A 26052-nucleotide genomic window follows, 5' to 3' on the forward strand; every position below is an offset into this window, starting at 1 on the left:
AGACTGGTGGGGGAGTTCCTGGAGGTGGATAGGAGGTACGCGGAGGCACCAGAGGAGGGATTGCTGGGGTAGAGGCGTAGCCTACAAGCTAGGTTTGATTTTTTAACCACCAGCAGGGCGGAGGCACAGTGGAGGAAGGCACAGGATGCGGCTAGGGAAATTGCTGGAGTGAGAGATAAGAGTGGGAATGTGGTGCGGAAGGGGGCAGAGGTGAATGAGTTCTTCAAGGACTTTTATGTGGAACTGTACTGGTCGGAGCCACCGGTAGAGAGGAGGGGAATGGAGAGTTTCTCGACGGGCTATCTGATTTCCTTAATCCTAAAGAGGGATAAGGACCCCCAGCAGTGTGGTTCGTACAGGCCCATATCGCTCCTTAATGTAGACGCCGAGTTGCTGGCAAAGATCCTGGCCACCAGGATTGAGGACTGTGTGCCAGGGGTGATACACGAGGACCAGACAGGTTTTGTTAAGGGAAGGCAGCTGAACACGAATGTACGGAGGTTGCTAAATGTCATTATGATGCCGGCGATTGAGGGGGAGGCGGAGATAGTGGTGGCGCTGGATGTGGAGAAGGCATTCGATAGAGTGGAGTGGGGGTACCTATGGGAGGTGCTGGAGAGGTTTGGATTTGGAGAAGGGTTTATTAAGTGGGTGAGGCTACTGTATGAGGCCCCGATGGCGAGTGTAGTTACTAATGGGAGGAGGTCGGATTACTTCCGGCTCTACCGAGGGACCAGGCAGGGGTGACCCCGGTCACCCTTGTTGTTTGCACTGGCAATCGAACCTTTGGCAATGACGTTGAGGGAGTCAGGAAGGTGGAGGGGTTTGATGCGGGGTGGGGAGGAACATCGGGTGTTGTTGTATGCAGATGACCTGTTACTGTATGTGGCGGACCCAGGTGGAGGGATGCCGAGGGTGATGGAGCTGTTGGCTGAGTTCGGGGCCTTTTCACGCTATAAACTGAATCTGGGCAAGAGTGAGATGTTTGTGGTGCACCTGGGGGACCAAGAGGAGGGAATTGGAAGGCTCCCGTTTAAGAGGGCAGGGAAGAGTTTCAGGTACCTGGGGGTGCAGGTGGCCAGAAGCTGGGGGACTCTTCACAAGCTCAATTTCACCAGGCTTGTGGAGCAGATGGAGGAGGAATTTAAAAGATGGGATATGCTGCCACTGTCGTTGGCGGGGAGGGTGCAGTCCGTCAAAATGACGGTGCTCCCGAGGTTCTTGTTCCTGTTTCAGTGCCTTCCCATCTTCATCCCCAGGGCCTTTTTCAGGAGGGTGACTAGTAGCATTTTAAGCTTTGTGTGGGCGCGTGGGACTCCGAGAGTGAAGAGGGTCTTTCTGGAGCAAGGTAGAGATTTGGGGGGGGCTGGGGGGCTGGCGCTGCCCAACCTTTCGAGTTATTATTGGGCAGCCAATGTGTCAATGGTGCGTAAATGGGTGATGGAGGGGGGGGGCATGTAAAAGAATGGAGATGGCGTCCTGTGGAGGCACGAGCCTGGGGGCCCTGGAAACGGCGCCGTTGCCGCTCCCTCCCATGAGGTATACTACGAGCCCGGTGGTGGCGGCGACCCTAAAACTATGGGGGCAGTGGAGGCGGCACAGGGGGGAAGTGAAGGGCTCGGTGGAGGCTCCATTAAGGGGGAATCATCGGTTCGTCCCGGGGAACATCGACGGGGGATTTAGGGGTGGTACAGGGTGGGCATTAGGAAGTTGGGGGACCTGTTTATGGGCGGGAGGTTTACGAGCCTGGGGGAATTGGAAGAGAAATTCGGGCTCCCCCCAGGGAACACGTTCAGGTAATTGCAGGTAAAGGCGTTTGCTAGGCGGCAGGTGGAGGGGTTTCCTTTGCTGACCTCACGGGGGGCAAGGGACAGGGTGCTTTCGGGGGTGTGGGTCGGGGATGGGAAGGTGTCTGACATTTATACGGTAATGCAGGAGGGGGAGGAGGCGTCAGTGGAGGAGCTGAAGGCTAAGTGGGAAGGGGTATTAGGGGAGCAGATGGAGGACGGGACTTGGGCGGATGCCTTGGAGAGGGTTAACTCTTCCTCTTCATGTGTGAGGCTTAGTCTCATTCAATTTAAGGTGCTGCATCGGGCTCACATCTCCGACACTCGGATGAGTAGGTTCTTTGGGGGCGAAGATAGGTGTGTCAGGTGTTTGGGGAGTCCTGCGAACCATGTCCATATGTTCTGGGCATGCCCGGCACTGGAGGAATTTTGGAAGGGGGTAGCGAGGACGGTGTCGAGGGTGGTTGGATCCAGGGTCAAACCGGGCTGGGGACTCGATCTTTGTGGTTGCGGAGGAGCCGGGAGTGCAGGAGGCGAAAGAGGCCGGGGTTTTGGCCTTTGCATCCCTAGTAGCCTGGCGGCAGATCTTGCTGCAGTGGAAGGATGCGAGGCCCCCAAGTGTGGAGACCTGGATCAGTGACATGGCGGGGTTTATCAAACTGGAAATGGTCAAATTCGCCATGAGAGGATCAGTACAAGGGTTCTATAAACAGTGGCAGCCTTTTCTTGGACTTTCTGGCTCAGAGATAGGGAAATGGGTCAATAGCAGCAGCAACCCGGGGGGGGTTATCAATTTGTTCTCCGGTTATTCAATTTAATGTGTTGTTAATTTAACTTGTTGGTCATTGGGGTTGGGGGGGTGGGGAGGGTTCGGTGTACGAGCTGATACGGTTCTGGGGTGTTATGACTGTTATTGTTAGAGACCGTTGCTATTTTCATTACTGTTTGTTGTTGTATAAATACAAAAATTTTCAATAAAAATTATTATTATTTTTTTTTTTATAAATGTACCAGATCCTACAACTGGATTCTTTTAACCTCTTATCCACTAAACATCCAAATTAATTAATCTAACCGCTTTCTTCATCTCTTGGGACTCAGAATCAATAGTAATAAGGGTGATTTTTGGAACAGGAAAGTTTCAAGCTACAACAAGCAGGGTTACCAACCCACTAAAATTTCCCCAGAATCTCCTGGATTTGAAAGGTGAAATCTTCCAGACACTGGGGCAGTTGCTGCCGAATGTGATCAACAATGAACACAATTTCTTTTGACACTGACCACAAAATCTGAGCCTTTAAAATGTTATGAACTTATTAAATCAATATTACATATAGGCATCTCTGGTAAAAAGATTACAAAGACTTTTCAATTGCATGTGGCAAAGTACACCAATTTAACACAATAATCTTGCTAATCATAGAAAAATTGCAATTGTTCATATTTTATTTCCAAAGCTCTTTAAATATAGTACATATTTGTTCCACGATTTGGAGATGCATGCTGCCCATTTTCATCAGTTTAAGTTCATGTGGAACCACACAACACTGAATACATCACTTACCTACACCTTCTCTTCGTTTTTATACTCTACCCTATTTTGTCTCGGGAGAAAAAACGGAACTGAAAATAAATTATAGAAACCTTTACGGTGATGGAGCCACATAGAAATAAAGCTGACAAACCTCAAGAGCTCCAAATAAAAACATATGCCAATAAAGCATATGCCAGTAATTGAAATGCCATAGTCACAAATCAGAATGGCTATTAAGGATCTAAGGCCTACACAGATGATATGATTCCGTAAGCTTGAAATTGATTCCAGGAAAAAACAATGCAGGCAAAAACACATATTGGAAAAGAGTCTTATAATTTTGCATGTCAAATGCAAAGAATCAATAATAACCAACGCAGCAAAAAACTCCAAGTAAGTTGGAGAGATATACTTTGACGTAATTATTCATATACGCCACACTCCATGACTGCCAATGCAGGTTAATACTTACCTTAAAAAAAACTGGCACGAGTGTTATAAACTGGAGGGTTGCAAGCAATACATTGTGCTTGCAATCAATACCTAGTGCAGAGATATCCAATGTTTATTAGCAGCTGACAATTTTGCCTCACCAGTTATTTCTGATGTTCAGACACATGCTTGAAGAAATATTCTAAAGACAACCACAATAAAAGACAAAATCACTGAAGTGACTGACTGGGGACATGAAAGTTTCATCGTGGTTCCATATAAATATTAGCAATTCAGGTTATTCAATAAGAGCAGAGAAAAGCAAAGGATAGAGCTTAATTTATTGAAACCAAAATTATACATTGAGCCAAAATCAAAGCAGAATAAAGCCATAAAGCCTTGATAATCCTCTTAGAACAATCACATGATACCTGCACCACGGCACTGAATGATAATAGGTATTACCCACAAGCTGTTGGAAAACCACAATTGTTTCTTTTTGGGTCCATGAAAAGGCTTTTTCAAATTTGTCATAGTGCTAAAACCACAGCAGAATGAGAGAACAACAAAATCATCCACATAGTACTCAAAAACTTGCTGTCACAGTGACAGCTAATGTTATTGACCATATTACTACTGATTAAACAGGAACTGAACTGTAGTAAGGACAACTTTCTCTGTGTCCAACCAAAAGGAATACATCTTCCTTTTGTTACTCATTCCAACTCGTTAACAACTTTTTAAAAAAGTGACTATAATTCACAGTGCAGAAGTCATTTGATCCATCGAGTCTGCACCCACCCTCCGAAAGCACACCCTACCTAGGCCCACACCTCCACCCTATCCGCTTAACCCCACCTAACCTTTTGGAAAATAAGGGACAATTTAGCATGGCCAATCCACCTAACCTACACATCTTTGAACTGAGAGGAAACCAAGCACCCGGAGGAAACCCACACAGACATGGGGAGAATGTTCAAACTCCACACAGGCAATCACCCCCAAGTTAGAATCACACCAGCGTCCTAGGTGCTGTGAGGCAACATTGCTAACCACTGTGCCACCGAATTATATAAATTACCAAATGACTAAATGTACTGATCCCATTCTACCTTTCAGGAACATTCTGGGAACGAAAAGAACAAGCTTAAAATTAGAACATGGATTGCATAATGTTAGGCAAAGTTAGGCTTGGCTGTATTTATATTTAATGTATTCACATTGCATTATTTTTAGGAATTGTAACAAAATGCAGCTTCAAGCAAAAATGAAGCCATTTATTAAAGTTCGACCAAGCCTATTAATTTCAGTATAGAATTCCCCTACTACGTTTTTATTTAACATAGCCTCTTTCACATTGCAAGACGCTGATGAGCGTGCTTACTTAATTTTGAAGTGCATAGATCATTAAGCACTAAAATGGCCCAAGATTAAAAGTTTTCAAAAACCAACTTGTCAAACTGCTCATCTGACATCCAATACTAGACAAACAGAAAATCCCTCAAATTAAACATGGGAAGACTAAAGGCACCGTCTTCAGTCTCTGCCAAAAACTCAATTCCCTAGATACCAACTCCATCCCACTCCTTGACAAATGTCTGTGGCTGATCAAGATTGTTCCCAATTTTGGTGGCGTAATTGACCCCAGATTGGGATTCCGGCCACGTATCCACACTAACACTAAGACCCGTTTATTTTCACCTCCATAACATGCCCAACTCTGCACCACCTCAGTTTATCTGTTACTCAAATCCTCATCCGCGCCCTCTGTTACTCCAGCATTGGTTACCAACTTTCTACATTCTAATCTCCTTACAGTCACCAATAAATTTAGATTAGTTCATAGATCATAGAATTTTACAGTGCAGGAGGAGGCCATTTGGCCCATCGAGTCTGCATCGGCCCTTGGAAAGAGCACCCCACTTAAGCCAACACCTCCATCCTATCCCCGTAACCCCACCTAACTTTTTTGGCCACTAAAGGCAATTTAGCACTGCCAATCCACCTAACCTATACATCTTTGGACTGTGGGGAGAAACCGGAGCACCCAGAAGAAAGCCACGCAGACACGGGGAGAATGTGCAGACTCCGCACGGACAGTGACCCAAGCTGGGAATCGAACCTGGGACCCTGGAGCTGTGAGGCAACTGTGCTAACCACTGTGCCCATGACTATGTTAATAGCGCTACAAAAATACAAGCTGTTATTAATGATATGAGAACAATGGACAAAACTGAATAGTCAATACGGATTAATTTAATTTGAATCCTTCGGTCACTGTCACTTCGTTGTTCCTTTAGATTTTTTTTTATAGTAGAAGGCAGCACTACAAGTAAAAATTGTGAACATTTATAACACTGAAATTAGCAATTTTACAGGCGGCACGGCAGCACAATAGTTTCCTCCGGGTGCTCCGGTTTCCTCCCACAAGTCCCGAAAGAAATGTCTTGTTAGGTGAATTGGACATTCTGAATTCTCCCTTAGTGTACCCGAACAAGTGTACCCGAACAGGCGTGGGAGTGTGGCAATTCGGGGCTTTTCACAATAACTTCATCGCAGTGTTAATGTAAGCCTACTTGTGACAATAATAAAGATTATTATTATAATTTGAGGTTCCTCCTACTTTACTTCATCGTACCCTATCAACATATCCTTCCATTTCTTTCTCTCTCATTTACTTATTTATCATCTCCTAATGACGTTGCTGTTTGGCTGGATGTCATTTATACCCACAATCACACCCCTCTTCTGTCGTGCAAGAAGTCATTTACGGGACAGCACGGTTAGCACTGCTGCCTCACACCGCCGAGGTCCCAGGATCGATCCCAGCTCTGGGTCACTGTCCGTGTGGAGTTTGCACATTATCCCCGTATTTGCGTGGGTGCAGGGTAGGTTAATTGGCCACACGAAATTGTCCCTTAATTGGAAAAAATTAATTGGGTACTCTAAATTTATAAAAAAAAGGAAGAAAAAAATAAGTCATTTACATGCAGTAATCTTCGATTTTAACAGGTTTCCCTCAGAACGAGACCCAAGACAACAATGTTGTCATACTGGGAATATTCACAACCAGAGGTGAACATCTAGCATTGCATCAATGGAACTCTTTCTAACTCGTTATAAAAGGGGCACTTTAATCTGTTATTCCAATCCATGTTCACCAATAGAAAAAAAGTACTTTCAGCTACTGGCAGTTAAAAGCTGAATTTTGCCCTAAAATATCTCTGGATAACTTTCAATTATATATTGGCCTGAAAATCTCTTGAATATTTCCCCTGATAAATGTGTGGTCATGACAATGCTGATGTTTGTAAGCTTGAGGAAATTAAGTGACTTGCACCTCATATATATATTTCTTCCTTGATCTTTATGCCAATTTCATAAAAACTCTGGTAAGCTCTTGGTCGTTCATCAACAGTTATGCCCCGATGCAAAAAAGTTCAGGAAAATTTATTGCCATTTCTGAACAGGCAAAAATGCACACCGAAAGCTTTAGTACGGCAGGACTCGAATTCTATTCCTTATGTTTTTTTAAAAATATTTTTATTTAGGACATTTCATTTTTTATACAAAACACAACATAGAACACAGAACATTACAGCATCTGTCCAAAAACCCCCCCCATCCACCAAATCATACCACATGCCTGCTTTTTGGCTATCTTTATGACATCAGAATAATTTGCACTAAAAATGAAACACTTAACATTATTGTATTTTCTTAAATATACTGCATCTGTTGGATAAGCTAATGGAGAAGCTTTTCGAACAATTCAGGACAAAATTAATGGCTACTTTTGGGAAAAGTGGGTTAATTGAGAAAAGTTGCTCTTGATTTGTTAAGGGCAAATCATGTTTAACGGACTTGGGAGGTTTTTGATGAGATAAGAGAGGATTAATGAAGGTAACTGTGTCGATGTGGTGCACATGGACTTCCAAATGCCATACAACAGACTTGAGCAAACATAGAGCTCGTGGAACAAAAGGGACAGTAGAAAAATAGATATGAAGTTGGATGAGTGACAGCAAAAAGAATAATCACTAATAAGATGTTTTTTGGTTGGAGGAAGGTTCATAGACAAATTCCTCATGGGTCAGTGTTCGGACCCCTCATCTTCCTGATATGATCTAGACCTACGTGCACAGAGCACAATTTCAAAATTTGATAATGATTCAAAACTTGGAAACACCGAACTGTGAGGAGGCTAGCATATTACTTTAAAAAGACAGACAGGTTGGTGCAATGGACAGATAAGTGGCAGATAAAAGTCAATGAAGATAAGTTTGAAGTGATTTATTTTGGTAGAAAGAAGAGACAATAAAAAGGAAAATGAACAAACGAAGGGCACAATCCTGAGGGGGTGCAGGAACTGAGGGAAATGGGTGTATATGTGCAGAAATCACTGAAGATGGCAGAACCCAGTAAGAAGTCTTACAACACCAGGTTAAAGTCTAACATGTTTGTTTCAAACACTAGCTTTCGGAGCACAGCTCCTTCCTCAGGTGAACCACATTGGCATCTCCACATCGTGGCAGAACAGATTGAGAGCATGGTTCATAAAGTATACCAATAGAGTATAAATGCAAGGAAGTTATGTTAAACTTGTTTATAACACTAGTTCGGCTCCAACTGGAGTACTGGATCCAGTTCTGGACGTCACACTTTAGGAAGGACATGAAGGTATTAAGAGTGCTGAAAATTTCACAAGAATCAAGTTCCTCGTCCTTTGAACCAGCTCAGTAAATAGATTGGAGAAGTTAGGACTATTTTCCTTGGAAAAGGTTGAGAGGAGTTTTGACAGAGGTATTCAAAATCATGAGGGGTCTGGACTGAGTCGATAGGGAGAAACTGTTTCCATTGATGGAAGGATCGAGAATCAAAGGCACAGATTTAAGAAAATTAGCAGAAACAATGACAACATGTGGAAAAACTTCTTCATGCAGCAAATGTTTAGTATTTGGAATGCACCGTCGGGCTGTGTGATAGAGGCAGGTTCAGTCGGGGCATTCAAGAGGGAATTGCGTCATCTGAACATGCAAGAGAAACTTATAAAGGCGGAACAGCCTAAATTTGGCCCCTTGCTTCTGATAACTTATTCTGACTCCCACTTGTTATATGCCAGTGTGCGCTTATGAAATTCTCAGAAAATGTTGGGTGTTAACTCACTAATGTGGAAGATCAGCATAAACTTGGCATATCTCAGGGACTTATGGGCAATGGCTAAATTTGCCAAGATTCCATTGAAATAGAAACAGTACAAATATTGATCAATCTTACTTTGCTTTACAGGCAGCAACCCACAACAGACCCAAGTTCATTAGCTATATTTCTAAATTTAAATGATTCAATGCTCAGGGAGCAGTTGGTATCTGCCAGATTTTAAGACCTCCTGTTCATGAAGAATAAACCTGGGCAGTCAGTTCCTACACTTACACTCAATGACCTTCAGGTCTCACCACAATGCTGTCGTATTCACGTTTCAAATCCACTGCACAATCTGAAGCAAGACTTTGTGTATTTAAGGAATACAGAAAATTTAAATTACACACATTTCACAGCAGTGTATCATCACAACATCAGTCTCAAGCATGTAAAAAAATTTTACAGGGTGCATTCCTGAAGCTCTCGTGTATTTTAAAATCCCAAATTCAGTTTTAGCTCTTAGTTATGTGAAAATATACAGATGAACACAAGGAACCTATGTGACGATCAGTATTAAAATTATATTTACTGCAACAGCACTGACATAAACACTACATCTGATGACAGAAGATTTAGCAGACTACCTCATACTTGTATCTGTAAAAGGATTGTAAAAATTAACAATGATAAAATTAAAATTCTTCAGCCAAAATCTACCAATTTTACATAGCATTTCAGCTATAAACTTCATTGGGCCTTCCAAAATTAAAAAAAAAGAAAATCTGCTTGACATTGCAGGCAAATGCAAGTTCATTATACTAATGAAAGAACAATAACTGTAAACCTATGAATGACCAGCATACACAATCCAGTTTATCATCTAGTTCAGGGGTGGGCAAACTTTTCCGTGCAAGGGCCACATTCAGAAATTCACAATTTTAAAGGGCCGCATAGTATATTAAGTAAAATAATTAATATTTAAAATACCCAAAATAAAAGGTTTTTAAAGAAAAAAAAGCAATTAATTTTTATTAATTAATATTTTAAAGTAGAAACTTTACATGAAACACATTTATTTGAAAAACAAAGTAACTCAGTTTAAAGAAAAAATAGCAATAAATTTTTATTAATTAATATTTTAAAGTAGAAACTTCACATGAAACACATGTTGTGCTGAGCAATGATCACCCTACTCAAGTCAACGTATCCACCCTATACCAGTAACCCAACAGCCCCCCCCCCCCCATTAACCTTAAAATTTAAAAAAATGATCTTGATGGGCCGCACAAAGACCTTTGGCGGGCCGCATGCGGCCCGCGGGCCGTAGTTTGCCCACCCCTGATCTAGTTCATCATACCACAATACCCTAACATCTACAAATTCATCTCACATTTCGAAAGTATCAGCAAGAACCCAAATGGTACCAACACTATTCAAAGCTGCCAGCTTTACTATCATTGGGAGTCTGCACGTCCTCCCTGTGTGTGCGTGGGTTTCCTCCGGGTGCTCCGGTTTCCTCCCACAGTCCAAAGATGTGCGGGTTAGGTGGATTGGCCATGCTAAATTGCCCGTAGTGTAAGGTTAATGGGGGGATTGTTGGGTTACGGGTAACGTGGGTTTAAGTAGGGTGATCATTGCTCGGCGCAACATCGAGGGCCGAAGGGCCTGTTCTGTGCTGTACTGTTCTATGTTCTATGTTCTATTCATAGACTAAAACCCATCACTCACACCATGCCATTTCTCAAAGCTCCAAGCTAAAAGGGCATTCTGAATAACTAAATTGAAGTTCTAAAATGCAGCAAATCTGATATCAGTCAGTTTGGATTGTGATCTGTTGTCCAAGCTCTATATTCACACAGCAGACTACATTTCTACACCAAACCTAATAAATGATTATAATTAGAGACAGGCACAGAGTCTTTTAAGGAAAGGTTGATTAGTGTGCAGGACAGACATGTTCCTGTGAAAATGAGAGATAGTAATGGCAAGATTAGGGAACCATGGATGACGGGTCGAATTGTGAGACTAGCTAAGATGAAAAAGGAAGCATACGTAAGATCGAGGCGGCTCAAAACTGATGAAGCTTTGGAGGAATATCGGGAAAGTAGGACAAATCTCAAACGCGCAATAAAGAGGGCTAAAAGGGGTCATGAAATATCTTTGGCTAACAGGGTTAAGGAAAATCCCAAAGCCTTTTATTCGTATATAGGGAGCAAGAGGGTAACTAGAGAAAGGATTGGCCCACTCAAAGACAAAAGAGGGAATTTATGCGTGGAGTCAGAGGAAATGAGTGAGATTCTTAATGAGTACTTTGCATCAGTATTCACCAAGGAGAGGGACATGATGGATGTTGAGGCTAGGGATGGATGTTTAAATACTCTAGGTGATGTCGGCATAAGGAAGGGGGAGGTTTTGGGTATTCTAAAAGGCATTAAGGTGGACAAGTCCCCAGGACCGGATGGGATTCATCCCAGGTTACTGAGGGAAGCGAGGGACGAAATAGCTGGGGCCTTAACAGATATCTTTGCAGCATCCTTGAGCACGGACGAGGTCCCGGAGGACTGGAGAATTGCTAATGTTGTCCCTTTGTTTAAGAAGGGTAGCAGGGATAATCCAGGGAATTATAGACCTGTGAGCTTGACGTCAGTGGTAGGCAAACTGTTGAAGAAGATACTGAGAGATAGGATCTATTCACATTTGGAAGAAAATAGACTTATCAGTGATAGGCAGCATGGTTTTGTGCAGGGAAGGTCATGTCTTACAAACCTAATAGAATTCTTTGAGGAAGTGACAAAGTTAATTGATGAGGGAAGGGCTGTAGATGTCATATACATGGACTTCAGTAAAGCATTTTATAATGTTTCCCATGGCAGGTTGATGGAAAAAGTGAAGCCGTATGGGGTTCAGGGTGTACTAGCTAGATGGATAAAGAACTGGCTGGGCAACAGGAGACAGAGAGCAGTGGTGGAAAGGAGTGTCTCAAAATGGAGAAAGGTGACTAGTGGTGTTCCACAGGGATCCATGCTCGGACCACTGTTGTTTGTGATATACATAAATGATCTGGACGAAGGTATAAGTGGTCTGATGAGCAAGTTTGCAGATGATACTAAAATTGGAGGAGTTGCAGATAGCGAAGCAGACTGTCAGAGAATACAGCAAAATATAGATAGATTGGAGAGTTGGGCAGAGAAATGGCAGATGGAGTTCAATCCAGGCAAATGAGAGGTGATGCATTTTGGAAGATGTTTGGAGATCTGGGAGTTCAGGTCCATTGTACCATGAAGGTGGCAACGCAGGTCGATAGAGTGGTCAAGAAGGCATACAGCATGCTTGCCTTCATCGGAGGGGGTATTGAGTTCAAGAGTCGGCAGGTCATGTTACAGTTGTATCGAACTTTGGTTAGGCCACATTTGGAATACTGCGTGCAGTTCTGGTCGCCACATTACCAGAAGGATGTGGATGCTTTAGAGAGGGTGCAGAGGAGGTTCACCAGGATGTTGCCTGGTATGGAGGGTGCTAGCTATGAAGAAAGGTTGAGTAGATTTGGATTGTTTTCATTGGAAAGACGGAGGTTGAGGGGAGACCTGATTGAGGTCTACAAAATTATGAGGTATGGACATGGTGGATAGCAACAAGCTTTTTCCAAGAGTGGGGGTGTCAATTACAAGGGGTCACGATTTCAAGGTGAGAGGGGAAAAGTTTAAGGGAGATGTGCATGGAAAGTTTTTTTATGCAGAGGGTGGTGGGTGCCTGGAATGCTTTGCCAGCGGAGGTGGTAGAGGCGGGTACGATAGCATCATTTAAGATGCATCTGGACAGATATATGAACAGGTGGGGAACAGAGAGAAGTAGACCTTGGAAAATAGGCAACAGGTTTAGATAAAGGATCTGGATCGGCGCAAGCTAGGAGGGCCGAAGGGCCTGTTCCTGTGCTGTAATTTTCTTTGTTCTTGCTCAGAACACTTTGAAAAAATTCATGGGCATGTGCTTTATCAGCAAACAGATGACATGGAGAACTATGACGATATTTTCTAAACACATTAAATACAGTTTATACTTCAGTAATGGGTGATCTCGTGTAAAAGTAGACCCCTGACTAAAACAAAATTATTTTTTCAGATTTCACATAAGTCAACTCCCGAGTAGCCAAAAAAATCCAAACTCGTTAATATTTCAAATCCACTGGTCGCTGAAGTCAAACTCACCACCCTGGTGCAAACCCACTCCTGGATAGAATCGATATTGCACACCATTGAAAGTGACTGTTCAGCTCCTCCCACTGCACATGTCAATAAGTGATGTCAAGGCTATCACTTCACAGGTAGTAATCTACCCTCTATAATCAATGTTTTCAAACTTTTTACCCAGGACCTACCTTTACCAACCAGCCGACCTTTGTGATATGGTTGAGCAAATAAGAGACTGCAGTGTACCTGAAAGGCCAGCAAATGCAGTAAGGCTGGGCAGCAGGACCACAAAGTTTGTGGATCTGCTCAAAGTGTTTGGGGTGGACCCTATTTGTCAACATAATGGAAAGAGCCGCCTCCCAAATCTTAATTCACAGTCAACATCTATGACTTATAAAGTCAGTCCTATGGATCACAAACCTGGGTATTATCTATGCTCACAGTCTATCTGGTGAACTGTTCCTGCTGGAAGGGGGAAGAGGAGCTGAATGTTACCCCTGAAGTTGGATAGGTCAAAAATATAAAAACTAGGAGTAGACCATTGGACCCTTCGAGCTTGCTCCACCATTCATTATCATGGCTGATCACCCAACTGAATAGCCTGTGCCACCTCTCTCCCCCCCCCCCCCCCCCCCCCCATTCTTTCAACCCCTTTCCTATAACTAACTATATTTTGTTGTAACTAAATCTAAAGCATACAATGTTTTGATTTCAACTGCTTTGTGTCGTAGTTAATTCCAAAGGCTTACCACTCTGGGTGAAGAAACTTCTCATCTCAGCCCCAAAGAGTTTACCCCATATTATTAGACTGTGACCCCTGGTTCTAGACACTCTCACCAACAGGAACATTCTTCCTGCATTTACCCTATCTAATAATGTTAGAATTTTATAGATGTCTATGAGATCCTCCCTTATTCTTCTGAACGCCAGCGAATATAATCCTAACCTCAATTCAGTCCCACCATCCCAGAAATCTATATGGTAAACCTTTGCTGCACTCCCTCCTTAGCAAGAACATCCTTCCTCAGATGAGATGATCAAACCTGCACACAGTATTCCAGGACTGGCCTCATCAAGGCCCTGTACAATTTCAGCAAGACACCCATGCTCCGGCAGTTGAGTCCTCCCACTATGAAGGCCAACTTACCATTTGCGTTCTTTACCGCCTGATTCACCTGCATGCTTACCTTTAGCACCTGATGTACAAGAACACCCAGGTCTCATTGCATATTCCCCTCTCCTAATAGCCACAGATAATAATCAGCGTTTCTGTTTTTGCTACCAAAGTGGATAACCTCACATTTATCCACATTGTACTGCATCAGTCATGCATTTGCCCACTCACTCAACTTGTCCAAATTACATTGAATCATCTCTGCATACTCCACACAACTCGCCCTCTCACTTAGCTTTACATCATTTGCCAATTTGGAGATATTGCATTTAGTTGCCCCATCTAAAGTATGAATATAGATCGTGAATAGCTGAGGTCTCAGTGGTACCCCACTAGTCACTGCCCATCACTTGGAAAAAGAACCGTTTATTACTACTCGGTTTCCTGTCTGCCAACCAGTTTTCTATCCATACCAATACACTACCCCCAATCCTATGCGCTTTCATTTTAATCCCTTATGTGGAACATTACCAAAAGCCTTCTGAATGCCCATACCCACTGGCTCTCCCTCATCAACTCTGCTAGTTCCATCATCGAAGAATTCCAGATTTGTCAAGCAAGATTTCCCTTTTGTAAATCCATGCCGATTCTGTCCGATTCTACCACTATTTTCCAAGTGCTCGGTTATTAAATCATTAATAATGGGCACTAGCATTTCACTACTACCGATGTCAGGCTGACTGGTCTCTTATTCAGTTTTCTCTCTACCTCCCTTTAAAAAATAAATTTAGAGTACCCAATTCATTGTCCAATTAAGGTGTGATTTAGCGTGGCCAATTCACCTACCTTGCACATCTTTTTGTGTTGCGAGGGTGAGACCCACGCAGACTTGGGGAGAATGTGCAAACTCCACATGGGCAGTGACCAGGAATCGAACCCGGGTCCTCAGCGCCATGAGGCAGCAGTGCTAACCACTAAGTCACCGTGCTGACTTTCTAACTCCTTTTTTTCAAATAGTGGAGTTACATTAGCTACCCTTCAATCTGTAGGAACTGTTGCAGAGTCTATCGAATCTTGGAAGATGACCACCAATGCATCCGCTAATCCTCAGGTACTCTGGCATGTAGATTATAAGACCCAGGGGATTTATTAGCCTTCAATCCCATCAATTTCCCCAACATCATTTCTCTACTAATCCTGATTTCTTTCAGTTTCTCCGTCTCATTAAACCCTGCGTTCCCCAATATTTTGATATCTTATTTGCGTACGCTTTTCTGAAGACAGAACCAATGTATGTATTTAGATTGTTAGGCATTTCTTTGTTCCTCATTGTAAATTTCTCTGCTTCGAACTACAGGAGTCCTACACTTGTCTTCACCAATCTTTTTCTCGTCCCATAACCTCTGTCACAATTTGAAATGAAAATGAAATGAAAATCGCTTATTGTCACGAGTAGGCTTCAATGAAGTTACTGTGAAAAGCCCCTAGTCGCCACAGTCCGGCGCCTGTCCGGGGAGGCTGGTACGGGAATCGAACCGTGTTGCTGGCCTGCTTGGTCTGCTTTAAAAGCCAGTGATTTAGCCTTGTGAGCTAAACCAGCCCCTAATTTCCATGGTTGTATCTTTAATTGTTGTCAAGTACAAAAGTTCAGGTAGTTAAAGCTGAAAGGAGTTCTGTAAAATGGATGTATGTAAAATTGAAACAAAACTTTGGCACGTTTAACAGATGTTGTGCAATACTAATTGGTCAACTGTGCAAAACCAAAAAATCAAGGTTGAGGCCAACAGCACTATTCAGGAAAGTTCCACATTTTTAAGACAACAAACAAAGATGCATTATTAGACCGTGCTCTAAACTGGGATGCCTGTAAAATTAGTTGACTTTATTATAGAATAGAACCCCTACAGTGCAGAAGGTGGCCATTCGGCCCATTGAGTCTGCACCCTAACTAAGCCCACACCGCCACCTTATCCCCGTAACGCCACCCAAGAGCAATTTTAGCATGGCCAATCCACCTAATCTGCACATTTTTGGACTGTGGGAGGAAACCAGAGCACCCGGAGGAAACCCATGCAGATACAGGGAGAATGTGCATCTCCACACAGACATTCACCCGAGGTGGGAATTGAACCTGGGTCCCTGGAGCTGTGAGGCAGTAGTGCTAATCACCGTGCCACCCAATTTATGTGCTTTTACTGAAACTTAATTGTCCCAAACATTCCCAATTTGTGGAAATCGTCTAAATGTGGTTGAAGAATATCCAATCAGTTATGATCAATATATGGAATACATTTCAATGTGTTCCTTCTATGCAAAGGCATGACAACAATACAAAGTTCATGTCAGTATAAAGTTTTGGTGTATAATGTACACTGTATGAATCCATTCACTTCTAAAATAATTCAGAATAGTATTACGCTCAACACGGATTACATTTTTTCATTTACAATTTCCTTTCGCCCAATTAGAGATTGCTGCATGAAATCAAAATAATCTGCAATATCAAATAAATATAGCAAATAAAACTTTACAAATAGACAAACTCATTCAGCACTTCTTTTCACTATCTGCCATTTTCCTTATGGTATCGCAGAAAATATTAATCAAAACCAACAATATTGGTTGAATTGTTTTTCCATCTTGTCTGAAGAAAGGCCTAGACTATTTTTCTTGCGATAAAACTTGAATAAATTGTGATTTTCCTTATTCAACCGTCACCCAGTTCATTATCACTACAAAAACTGACACACACTGTTTGACAGGCTGTATAACAAAGTTCGTTACAAATTTAGTCATGACACATGAGCTGTTTGTTTATGCCGTGAACTTTGGCTCGTTGGTCTAGGGGTGTGATTCTGGAAGGGCAGCACAGTAGCACAAGTGGGTAGCACTGTGACTTCACAGCGCCAGGGTCCCAGGTTCGATTCCCCGCTGGGTCACTGTCTGTGCGGAGTCTGCACGTTTTCCCCGTGTCTGCGTGGGTTTCCTCCGGGTGCTCACGTTTCCTCCCACAGTCCACAGATGTGCAGGTTAGGTGGATTGGCCATGCTAAATTGCCCTTAGTGACCAAAAAGGTTAGATGGGGTTATTGGGTTGTGGGGATAGGGTGGAAGTGAGGGCTTAAGTGGGTCGGTACAGACTAGATGGGCCGAATGGCCTCCTTCTGCACTCTATGTTCTATGTACTATGTACTTCATGTTAGTGAGTATGAAAAAAAAATGACTTTTTCTCCTAAAAGCAATAATTATAAGACCCTCCTGCATGACATTACACACAATTTACTCCTCAATAATTGATTAAAATCTCCATATCGCTGATCAGAATGCTTGTGCCTACAAGCATTCAAATTGAAACTCTGGTAAAATTCCTCACACAATAGCCTATAAATGTACTTAATGTTGAATGTTGTGTTGTTGGATATTGAACTTCAATGTTTTTTCCACAATTCTTCAAAACACTTTGCACATGCCAACTTACAAGCGGAGTAACAATGCCAAATTACAGTGGGCAATTTTTCTTCATGAAAATAACAGGATAACAAATGATCCCCACCCAATGGTAATGAAAAGTTTCATTTAATTATCCATTCTGGAATAGAAAATCATTCGGTTGTTTTGATAATTTGCAGTCAAAAAATCAAACGCATACTCCGCATGCATTGCCACATCTGTTTGTTAGCAAATGTTAGTAATAACTGGATTTTTCAAATTTTATTTGAGCCTATTCAAAATATATTTTTGAATCATGTTCAAAAATCACAGGAGATGCAATAATATTTAGGGTTTTAACTCTCCAGTACTATAAATGGGTGCATCAGGCACTGTCGACAAACAAACAAGAACCAATCAAGGTCTATGCAGGTTATTGTCTTGCCTTGGCAAGAGTTTGCGATAATTTCCAGCTGCCTACAATATTCACAGCTGCATTGCCAGATATTCAGGTAGCTTGAATAGGCAACAGCTGTGTGGAAACGGTTATAGCCACTCTCAACAAGTCTTTTGGCTCCAAGTCACTCGCATAGAGTTGGTGTCAAGCAAGATTAGATAATTCTGGAATCTGAAAATTAAGCAGACCTTTGGTAACACTGGAGGACTTTGAGAGCATGGCAAGAACCACTGCTTGGATTCACTGCCAGGGGCTGGTTTGGCTCAGGTCTAAATAGCTGGCTTTGAAAGCAGACCAAGGCAGGCCAGCAGCACGGTTCAATTCCCATACCAGCCTCCCCGAACAGGCGCCAGAATGTGGTGGCTGGGGGCTTTTCACAGTAACTTCAGTTGAAGCCTACTTGTGACAATAAGCAATTTTAATTTCATTTTCATTTAGGAACAATGGCATGCTAAGATCCGTTAACAAACTACATCATGCACTTTTAAACATTTTGTATCTCAAGACCAATCTTGTCCTTGTAACTGGAAAAATGCTCAGATATCATCAAATATAGCTTAACATACCAGAATTAGTAGACAGCAAAAAGGTAGACAAATTCCTCTTCATAATGCTTACCTTTTGTTGACAGGCTTCTCATTTTTTTCATAAGGTTTGACAAACCATTTTCCAATCCTGACAAAGTTCTTATCCATCAGACACCTAAAAATAAATGTCAAAAGAGAATAAATACAAAGAATTGGATATTCTAAATTAGAAAAAAAGAGAATAAATACAAAGCATTATTTTCTGCACTTTCATACCGTAATACCGCATTCTGTAGCTAAGCTGCTTCTAAAATTCTCCTAATGTAACCAGACATTACAGAGAGACCCGAGTGCTCGTGCATGAGTCACAGAAAGTTGTGAGGTTATCCATTTTGGTAAAAGGGAGTATTATTTAAATGATAAAATATTAAAACATGCTGCTGTGCAGAGGAACCTGGATATGCTCGTGGATGAGTCACAAAAAGTTGGTTTACAGCTGCAACAGGTGATTAAGAAGGCAAATGGAATTTTGTCCTTCATTGCTAGAGGGATGGAGTTTAAGACTAGGGAGGTTATGTTGCAATTCTATAAAGTGTTAGTGAGGCCACACCTGGAGTATTGTGTTCAGTTTTGGTCTCCTTACTTGAGAAAGGACATACTGCACTGGAGGGTGTGCAGAGGAGATTCACTAGGTTAATCCCAGAGCTGAAGGGGTTGGATTATGAGGAGAGGTTGAGTAGACTGGGACAGTACTCGTTGGAATTTATAAGGATGAGGGGGGATCTTATAGAAACATTTAAAATGATGAAGGGAATAGATAGGATAGATGCGGGCAGGTTGTTTCCACTGGCGGGTGAAAGCAGAACTAAGGGACGTAGCCTCAAAATAAGGGGAAGTAGATTTAGGACTGAGTTTAGGAGGAACTTCTTCACCCAAAGGATTGTGAATCTATGGAATTCCTTGCCCAGTGAAGCAGTTGAGGCTCCTTCATTAAATGTTTTTAAGGTAAAGATAGATTGTTTTTTTGAAGAAAAAAGGGATTAAGGGTTATGGTGTTCGGGCAGGAAAGTGGAGCTGAGTCCACAAAAGATCAGCCATGATCTCATTGAATGGCGGAGCAGGCCCGAGGGGCCAGATGGCCTACTCCTAGTTCTTATGTTCTTATGACAAGGATGCTGTACAATGAGGAGCTGGAATGACAAACCATCGAGTTATCTTTAATATGGAGAATGTATGGCTTCCACATTACTGCTACGATATAACATTAACTACAAAACACTCGAGGTTGGCATGAGATCATGAAGTGGGCTATACAAGTGTAAATCCTTTCCAAGAAAGCATTTTATTTTCCGTGCAATACCTATCCCAATGGCATGATTGAAACAGCAAATGTTTCTTGTGAAAAAATAGTAGGTTGAAACCCAAGTTCAAGATGCAATGCATTGGATAGCCAACAAACTAACTTGAGTGCCACACATTTTCAGAAGAAAATGGCAAATATAAATGGTCACTAAACCAGAATATCTAGGGGCAACACAATGCTTTCCGCAACACACATGAACATTGAAACAACCACCTTCAGTTTAAGATAATTTTCACACAAATAAAGGCAGAATTTGCCCACAAAACTCTGCAAGAATTAAATACTTGTGCCACGGAGACTAAGTGTGCCATTACCTACGAAGTAAAGACAAACTATGCATCCATTACCACAAGACTGACCAGACGTTACCTATATCGGTGATTAAGAGTTGAAATCTCAGAACTTACAGAAGCAGGGCAGAACAAAGCAAGTGTATAAAAAAATAAACATGAGAAAAAATGCAAATAAATCAGAAAACAAGATGAATACTTTATAAATGTAATGACAACTTGCACACAAGCAACTACATCAATCATTTTGCTTTATTTAAAAACAAGTGTAAATCCTGTGAAAGTCACAAAGTTAAAACTGCTCGTTTAGCAGTAGCCTGGTACAACCAATGCACTTAATAAGTCCATTCCCATATTTTCACTTGCTGAGCTGTGCAAAAACTAAGTTAACCTAATGGTCTTCCTGAAGTAGGTAGGTACTGAAGAGGGAAATGAAGAAGGGTCATGAAAAGTCCTTGGCAAGTACGGTTAAGGTGAATCCCAAAGCTTTTTATTCTTAGGTAAAAAGCAAGAGGGTGGCCAGGAAAAGGATTGGACCACTTAAGGACAGTGGGGGAAATCCATGTGTTGAGCCAGAGGATGGGCAAGGTACTAAATGAGTGCTTTGCATCAGTGTTCACCAAAGAAAGGGATTTTTGGGGAAGGTGGTTCTTGGGTAGGGTGTGTGGACAGTCTGGATCATGTTAACATCGAAAAGGAGGTGGTACTGGGTCTTTTAAAATACATTAAGGTAGCTAGGTCTCCTGGGCAGGATGGGATTTACCCCAGAATACTGAAGAAAGCAAGGGAACAAATTGCTGGGGCCTGGATTGACATATTTGTATCCTCATTGGCTACAGGTGAGATCCCAGAGGACTGCAGAATAGCTAATGTGGTACCGCTATTTAAGAAAGGTCGCAGGGATAATCCTGGAAACTATAGGCCGGTGAACCTCACGTCGGTAGTAGGTATTTTATTGGAGAAAATACTTGGACAGGTTTATACCCATTTGAAAACAAAATGTGAAGGCTTTGGAGAGGGTGCAGAGGAAGTTTACCAGAGTGTTGCTTGGTCTGGAGGGTGTTAGCTATGTGGAAAGGCTGAATAGACTCGCACTGTTTTCATTAGAAAGACTGAGGTTGAGGGGTGAACTAATAGAGGTCTACAAGATTATGAGGGGTATGGATAGAGTGGATGGGCAGGTGCTCCTTTCTGGGGTGGAGGGGTCAGTCACCAGGGGGCATAGGTTTAAGGTCCGTGGGGCAAAGTTTAGAGGAGATGAGCGAGGCAGTTCTTTTACGCAGAGGGTGATGGGTGCCTGGAACGCGTTGTCAAGGGAGGTTTGGAAGCAGATACGTTAACACCGTTCAAAAGGCATCTTGATAAACACATGGATAGGATGAGTATAGAGGGATACAGTACAAGGAAGTGCTGACAGTTTTGGCAAAGGATGGTATCATGACCGGTACAGGCTTGGAGGGCCGAAGGGCCTGTTTCCTGTGCTGAATTGTTCTTTGAAAGGTGTCTCCTTCAAGATAAATATAGTCCTCTTCTATTGACCACACACACCTCTTGGGATACTAAAAGCAAATTCTCAGTTGGCCAAATTCTGAAGAAAACAATTCAGTAAATACTTCCTCAACCCACTTCAATAGTGGAATCGCCCTCCTCCCTCATAATTATGGGATCACGCACACCATTCATATTTACTGCCCTATATGGCTTCTTGGTAGGAACCCCAAAAAAAACAATTTTAAATAGCCAACAGTAACACCTCAAGTGGGCAACACGGTAGCATAGTGGTTAGCACAATTACTTCACAGCTCCAGGATCCCAGGTCCGATTCCCGGCTTGGGTCACTGTCTGTGCAGAGTCTGCACATTCTCCCCGTGTGTGCGTGGGTTTCCTCCGGATGCTCCGGTTTCCTCCCACAGTCCAAAGATGTGCAGGTTAGGTGGATTGGCCATACTAAATTGCCCTTAGTGTCCAAGTTTGCCCTTGGTGTTGGGTGGGGTTACTGGGTTATGGGGATATGGTGGGGGTGTGGACTTGGGTAGGGTGCTCCTTCCAAGAGCCGGTGCAGACTCGATGGGGCGAATAGCCTCCTTCAGCACTGTAAATTCTATGATCTACGATCTTGCCTGCTGAAGGCTGGGTGGTGTGGTTCTTTTATTTAAAAGAGAGTAATTTTTCCTACCTAATTTATGAGAAAAAACTTCAAGACGGAGGGGTGGGGTTAAAAGATGTTGCACTTTTCCAGGTGGATGCTGGACTCTCAGGGTAACTGCTCGACCCAAGACTGCAAGAATCTTCAGAGTCATGAACACAGTCCAGTCCATCAGACGAACCTGCCCTCCACCCATTGACTCCATCTACACCTCCCGCTGCCTGGGGAAAGCAGGCAACATAATCAAAGACCTCTCCCACCCGGCTTACTCACTCTTCCAACTTCTTCCATCGAGCTGGAGATACAAGTCTGAGAACACGCACGAACAGACTCAAAAACAGCTTCTTCCTCGCTGTTACCAGACTCCTAAATGACCCTCTTATGGACTGACCTCATTAACACGACACCCCTGTATGCTTCACCCGATGCTGGTGTTCATGTAGTTACATTGTGTACCTTGTGTTGCCCGATTATGTATTTATTTTATTTTCATGTACTTAATGATCTGTTGAGCTGCTCACAGAAAAATACTTTGCACTATGCCTCGGTACACGTGACAATAACAAGATCCAATCCAAATCCAATCCTGACTTCTTCTGCAGTATACTTGTCTATCCACAGGAAAATAACCAGGAATGCTGAAATGTTGGTCAGATAGTCTCTTCTCAGATACTATGCCATTTTAGGAGGGTGGTAGGAATGGGAGTTGGAAAGATTCAGGAAGAGATTTCCAGAGTAGTACCCAAGCAGCTGGAAGCACAGCTTCCAATGATAGGACAAAAGGATGGGATCTGCAAGTGATTGGATTAGAGGATACTCAAGGTTACGGGATACTTAGAACTAGCAAAGATAGTTAGAGAACTGATGGAACCATTTAAACAGGATCAGATATTTAAATTTGAAGCATTGCAAGTCAACAAGAACAGGGGCAACAGTTTGGGGGACTAGGCACAGGATAGGATAAGAGCAGCAAGGTGATCTTTATGTACGAAGAGTCAAGATTCATAAAAGCAAGGATGGGAGAGTGTCTCGTAGTGCTTCTCCGTGATGAACATAAATGCAAAATATTGCATAATCAAGTCTGGACATGACAAAGGCATGAATTAAAGTTTCAAAAAAAAAAAGAGAGGGCTGGAACAATGGCAAGAAAGGGATGTGAAAGTAGGCAGTCTTGGAGGAACAGAGGAATCAACACAACTTAGAGGCCTAAACAGTCTTATTTGGCCTGAGACAGCATCCAGGGAGAAAAGATCACAATGCCTGGTATAAAAGTTGACAACTTTGGTCTTTTCGATGTAAAAACTATTTGCTGGGCCACACGCCAGATTCCCAAAAGGATGTTATGACAAGCTCTCAGATCGGTTTCAAATGAAATCAAGAAAATGAAGCCAATTATTTTTGAATAATCAACTTGGGGGTTAATCAGCTAGGGCTGGTTTTAGCACAGTGGGCTAAATAGCTGGCTTGTAATGCAGAACAATGCCAGCAGCGCGGGTTCAATTCCAATACCGGTCTCCCCGAACAGGTGCTGGAATGTCACGACTAGGGTCTTTTCACAGTAACTTCATTGAAGCGTACTTGTGACAATACGCGATTATTATTATTGTGAATTTAGCACACCCAGCAGTTAGAGCCCGCATCTTTCGGCAATAAATTCATGTACCTCTAAACTTCTTCTGATTGCTCATTTTGCAAGAGTCTTTTTTTAGAACATGCTAGAATATGCATTCAAACAGTTAGCAACAAATGAAGAACATGGGGCAAAGAAAGGACTTCATTTTCTCCAACATGAACTTAACACAAGTGTTCACTGCCATGACTATATCAAAAATAAATCCTTCATAAGTGTTGCCAAGGATGTTTGTGCATGAAAATCTCAGTATTTGAAAGATAAAGCTGATTTTTGTATTTTTTCTGCTCAAAACAAAAACACCACATACTTCTTTGGTACTTTGATTGTATTTCAGAACATTGACTTTATAAATGTTATCCATATATCTTGCATTATTGAAGCAATGTCACAGGTAAGGTCTTGCATCAAAATTACTTCTAATCGAACGCAAAGCATTAAAATGAAAACACAAATAATGCTCTCCTTTATTTACAGTTATTAATCCACAGTTATGGGTGCTTGAATGGCCAGTTAGTCAGTTTCTATTCTTGATGCGCACAAAACACTTGCAGTGAAGCAACATATTAAAAATGTTATTTCTCCAGTCAATACATTTCCATAAAGATCAATGCTATCTTTGGGTATAGTATTCACATTTCATCAGTTTAATACACCTTCCAAATACAGCAATGCATTGTGCATCATTTGGAAAAAGAAAACTTCCATGTAAGAAGTTATCTCCTTCAACAGTCACGTCACCCTACAATGAGCATTCTCACCTTCAATTTTTACCCAGAGGAGGAAGCACTCAGACCCAAAGTAGATGAAAGATACAAAGCACGAACCAATGAATATTAAAACTCCATGTCAGTTATCAAAGAGAGGCGGGTGGAGGTGGAATTCTTCAGAGGTTAAAGCTTCATTTGAACAAGTAAGATCATCTTGAAAAGTAGGAAATCCAACAATCTTCTTAGTTTGGTACATCTTAAGCGAACATGGGAAATGTATTTCAAAATGTTGGTAGTAGATTTCTAAAAACCTATCTGAAGATCAAGTTAAGAGTACCGGTGCTTCAAGTAGTCATTCTCTCACGATGTCAAGAGTATACATAATGGTTCACATCAGCATGCATATTGCAGGTTGTGCCTCTGCAAGTGACTTCAAGGGGTACTCTGACTTTATAAGTAATGTCTATCATAGAATTTACAGTGCAGAAGGAGGCCAATTGGCCCATCGAGTCTGCACCGGCTCTTGGAAAGAGCACCCTACCCAAGGTAAACACCTCCACCCCATCACCCAGTAACCCCACCCAACACTAAGGGCAATTTTGGACACTAAGGGCAATTTATCATGGCCAATCCACCTAACATACACATCTTTGGGAGGAAACCGGAGCACCCGGAGGAAACCCACGCACACACGGGGAGGATGTGCAGACTCCGCACAGACAGTAACCCAAGCTGGAATCAAACCTGGGACCCTGGAGCTGTGAAGCAATTGTGCTATCCACAATGCTACCGTGCTGTCTAACGCAAGCTTCACCTTTTGTTCAGCAACAGACAGCTAAAATATGCTATTTAGATTGCCCAAACTTATTTATTTTTAATTTAAAGTACCCAAATCATTTTTATCTAATTCAGGGGCAATTGAACATGGCCAATCCATCTACCATGCACATTTTTGGGTTTATAGAGGTGAGATTCACACAGACACATGGAGAATGCGCAAACTTTACATGGACAGTGACCCGGGGCCAGGATCAAACCCAGGTTCTCGGTGCCATGAGGCAGCAATGCTAACCACTGCGGCATCATGCCACCCTTTAGATTGACAAACTTATGCTACATATGCTAAACCATGATTTTGACACATGCATCATACATATATAAAAAGGCACTCTCAAGCGTTCTTTGATAGAATGCTAGTTCCCCAAATAAAATCTGTACAATTCTGCTGTCATTTAGAAACTTAGTACAATGACAAAGCAAATGACATGAATCAAGAGGTGACCAGATTCCTTTTGAAGGAGGACT

The 26052-nt window shown here is 42.3% G+C and overlaps 1 protein-coding gene across 1 annotated transcript in view; it reads right to left on the bottom strand.

Moving 5' to 3' along the window:
* Positions 1–26052, bottom strand: part of LOC119962803 (mediator of RNA polymerase II transcription subunit 13-like) — a 311329-nt gene that overhangs the window by 125620 nt on the left and 159657 nt on the right. The window contains exon 4 of the mRNA XM_038790899.1: positions 18700–18783. Within this exon, the coding sequence (XP_038646827.1) occupies positions 18700–18783 (84 nt within the window). The remainder of the gene's footprint in view (positions 1–18699; positions 18784–26052) is intronic.

Source organism: Scyliorhinus canicula, chromosome 1, assembly GCF_902713615.1.
Source record: "Scyliorhinus canicula chromosome 1, sScyCan1.1, whole genome shotgun sequence".
Classification (NCBI taxonomy): domain Eukaryota; kingdom Metazoa; phylum Chordata; class Chondrichthyes; order Carcharhiniformes; family Scyliorhinidae; genus Scyliorhinus; species Scyliorhinus canicula.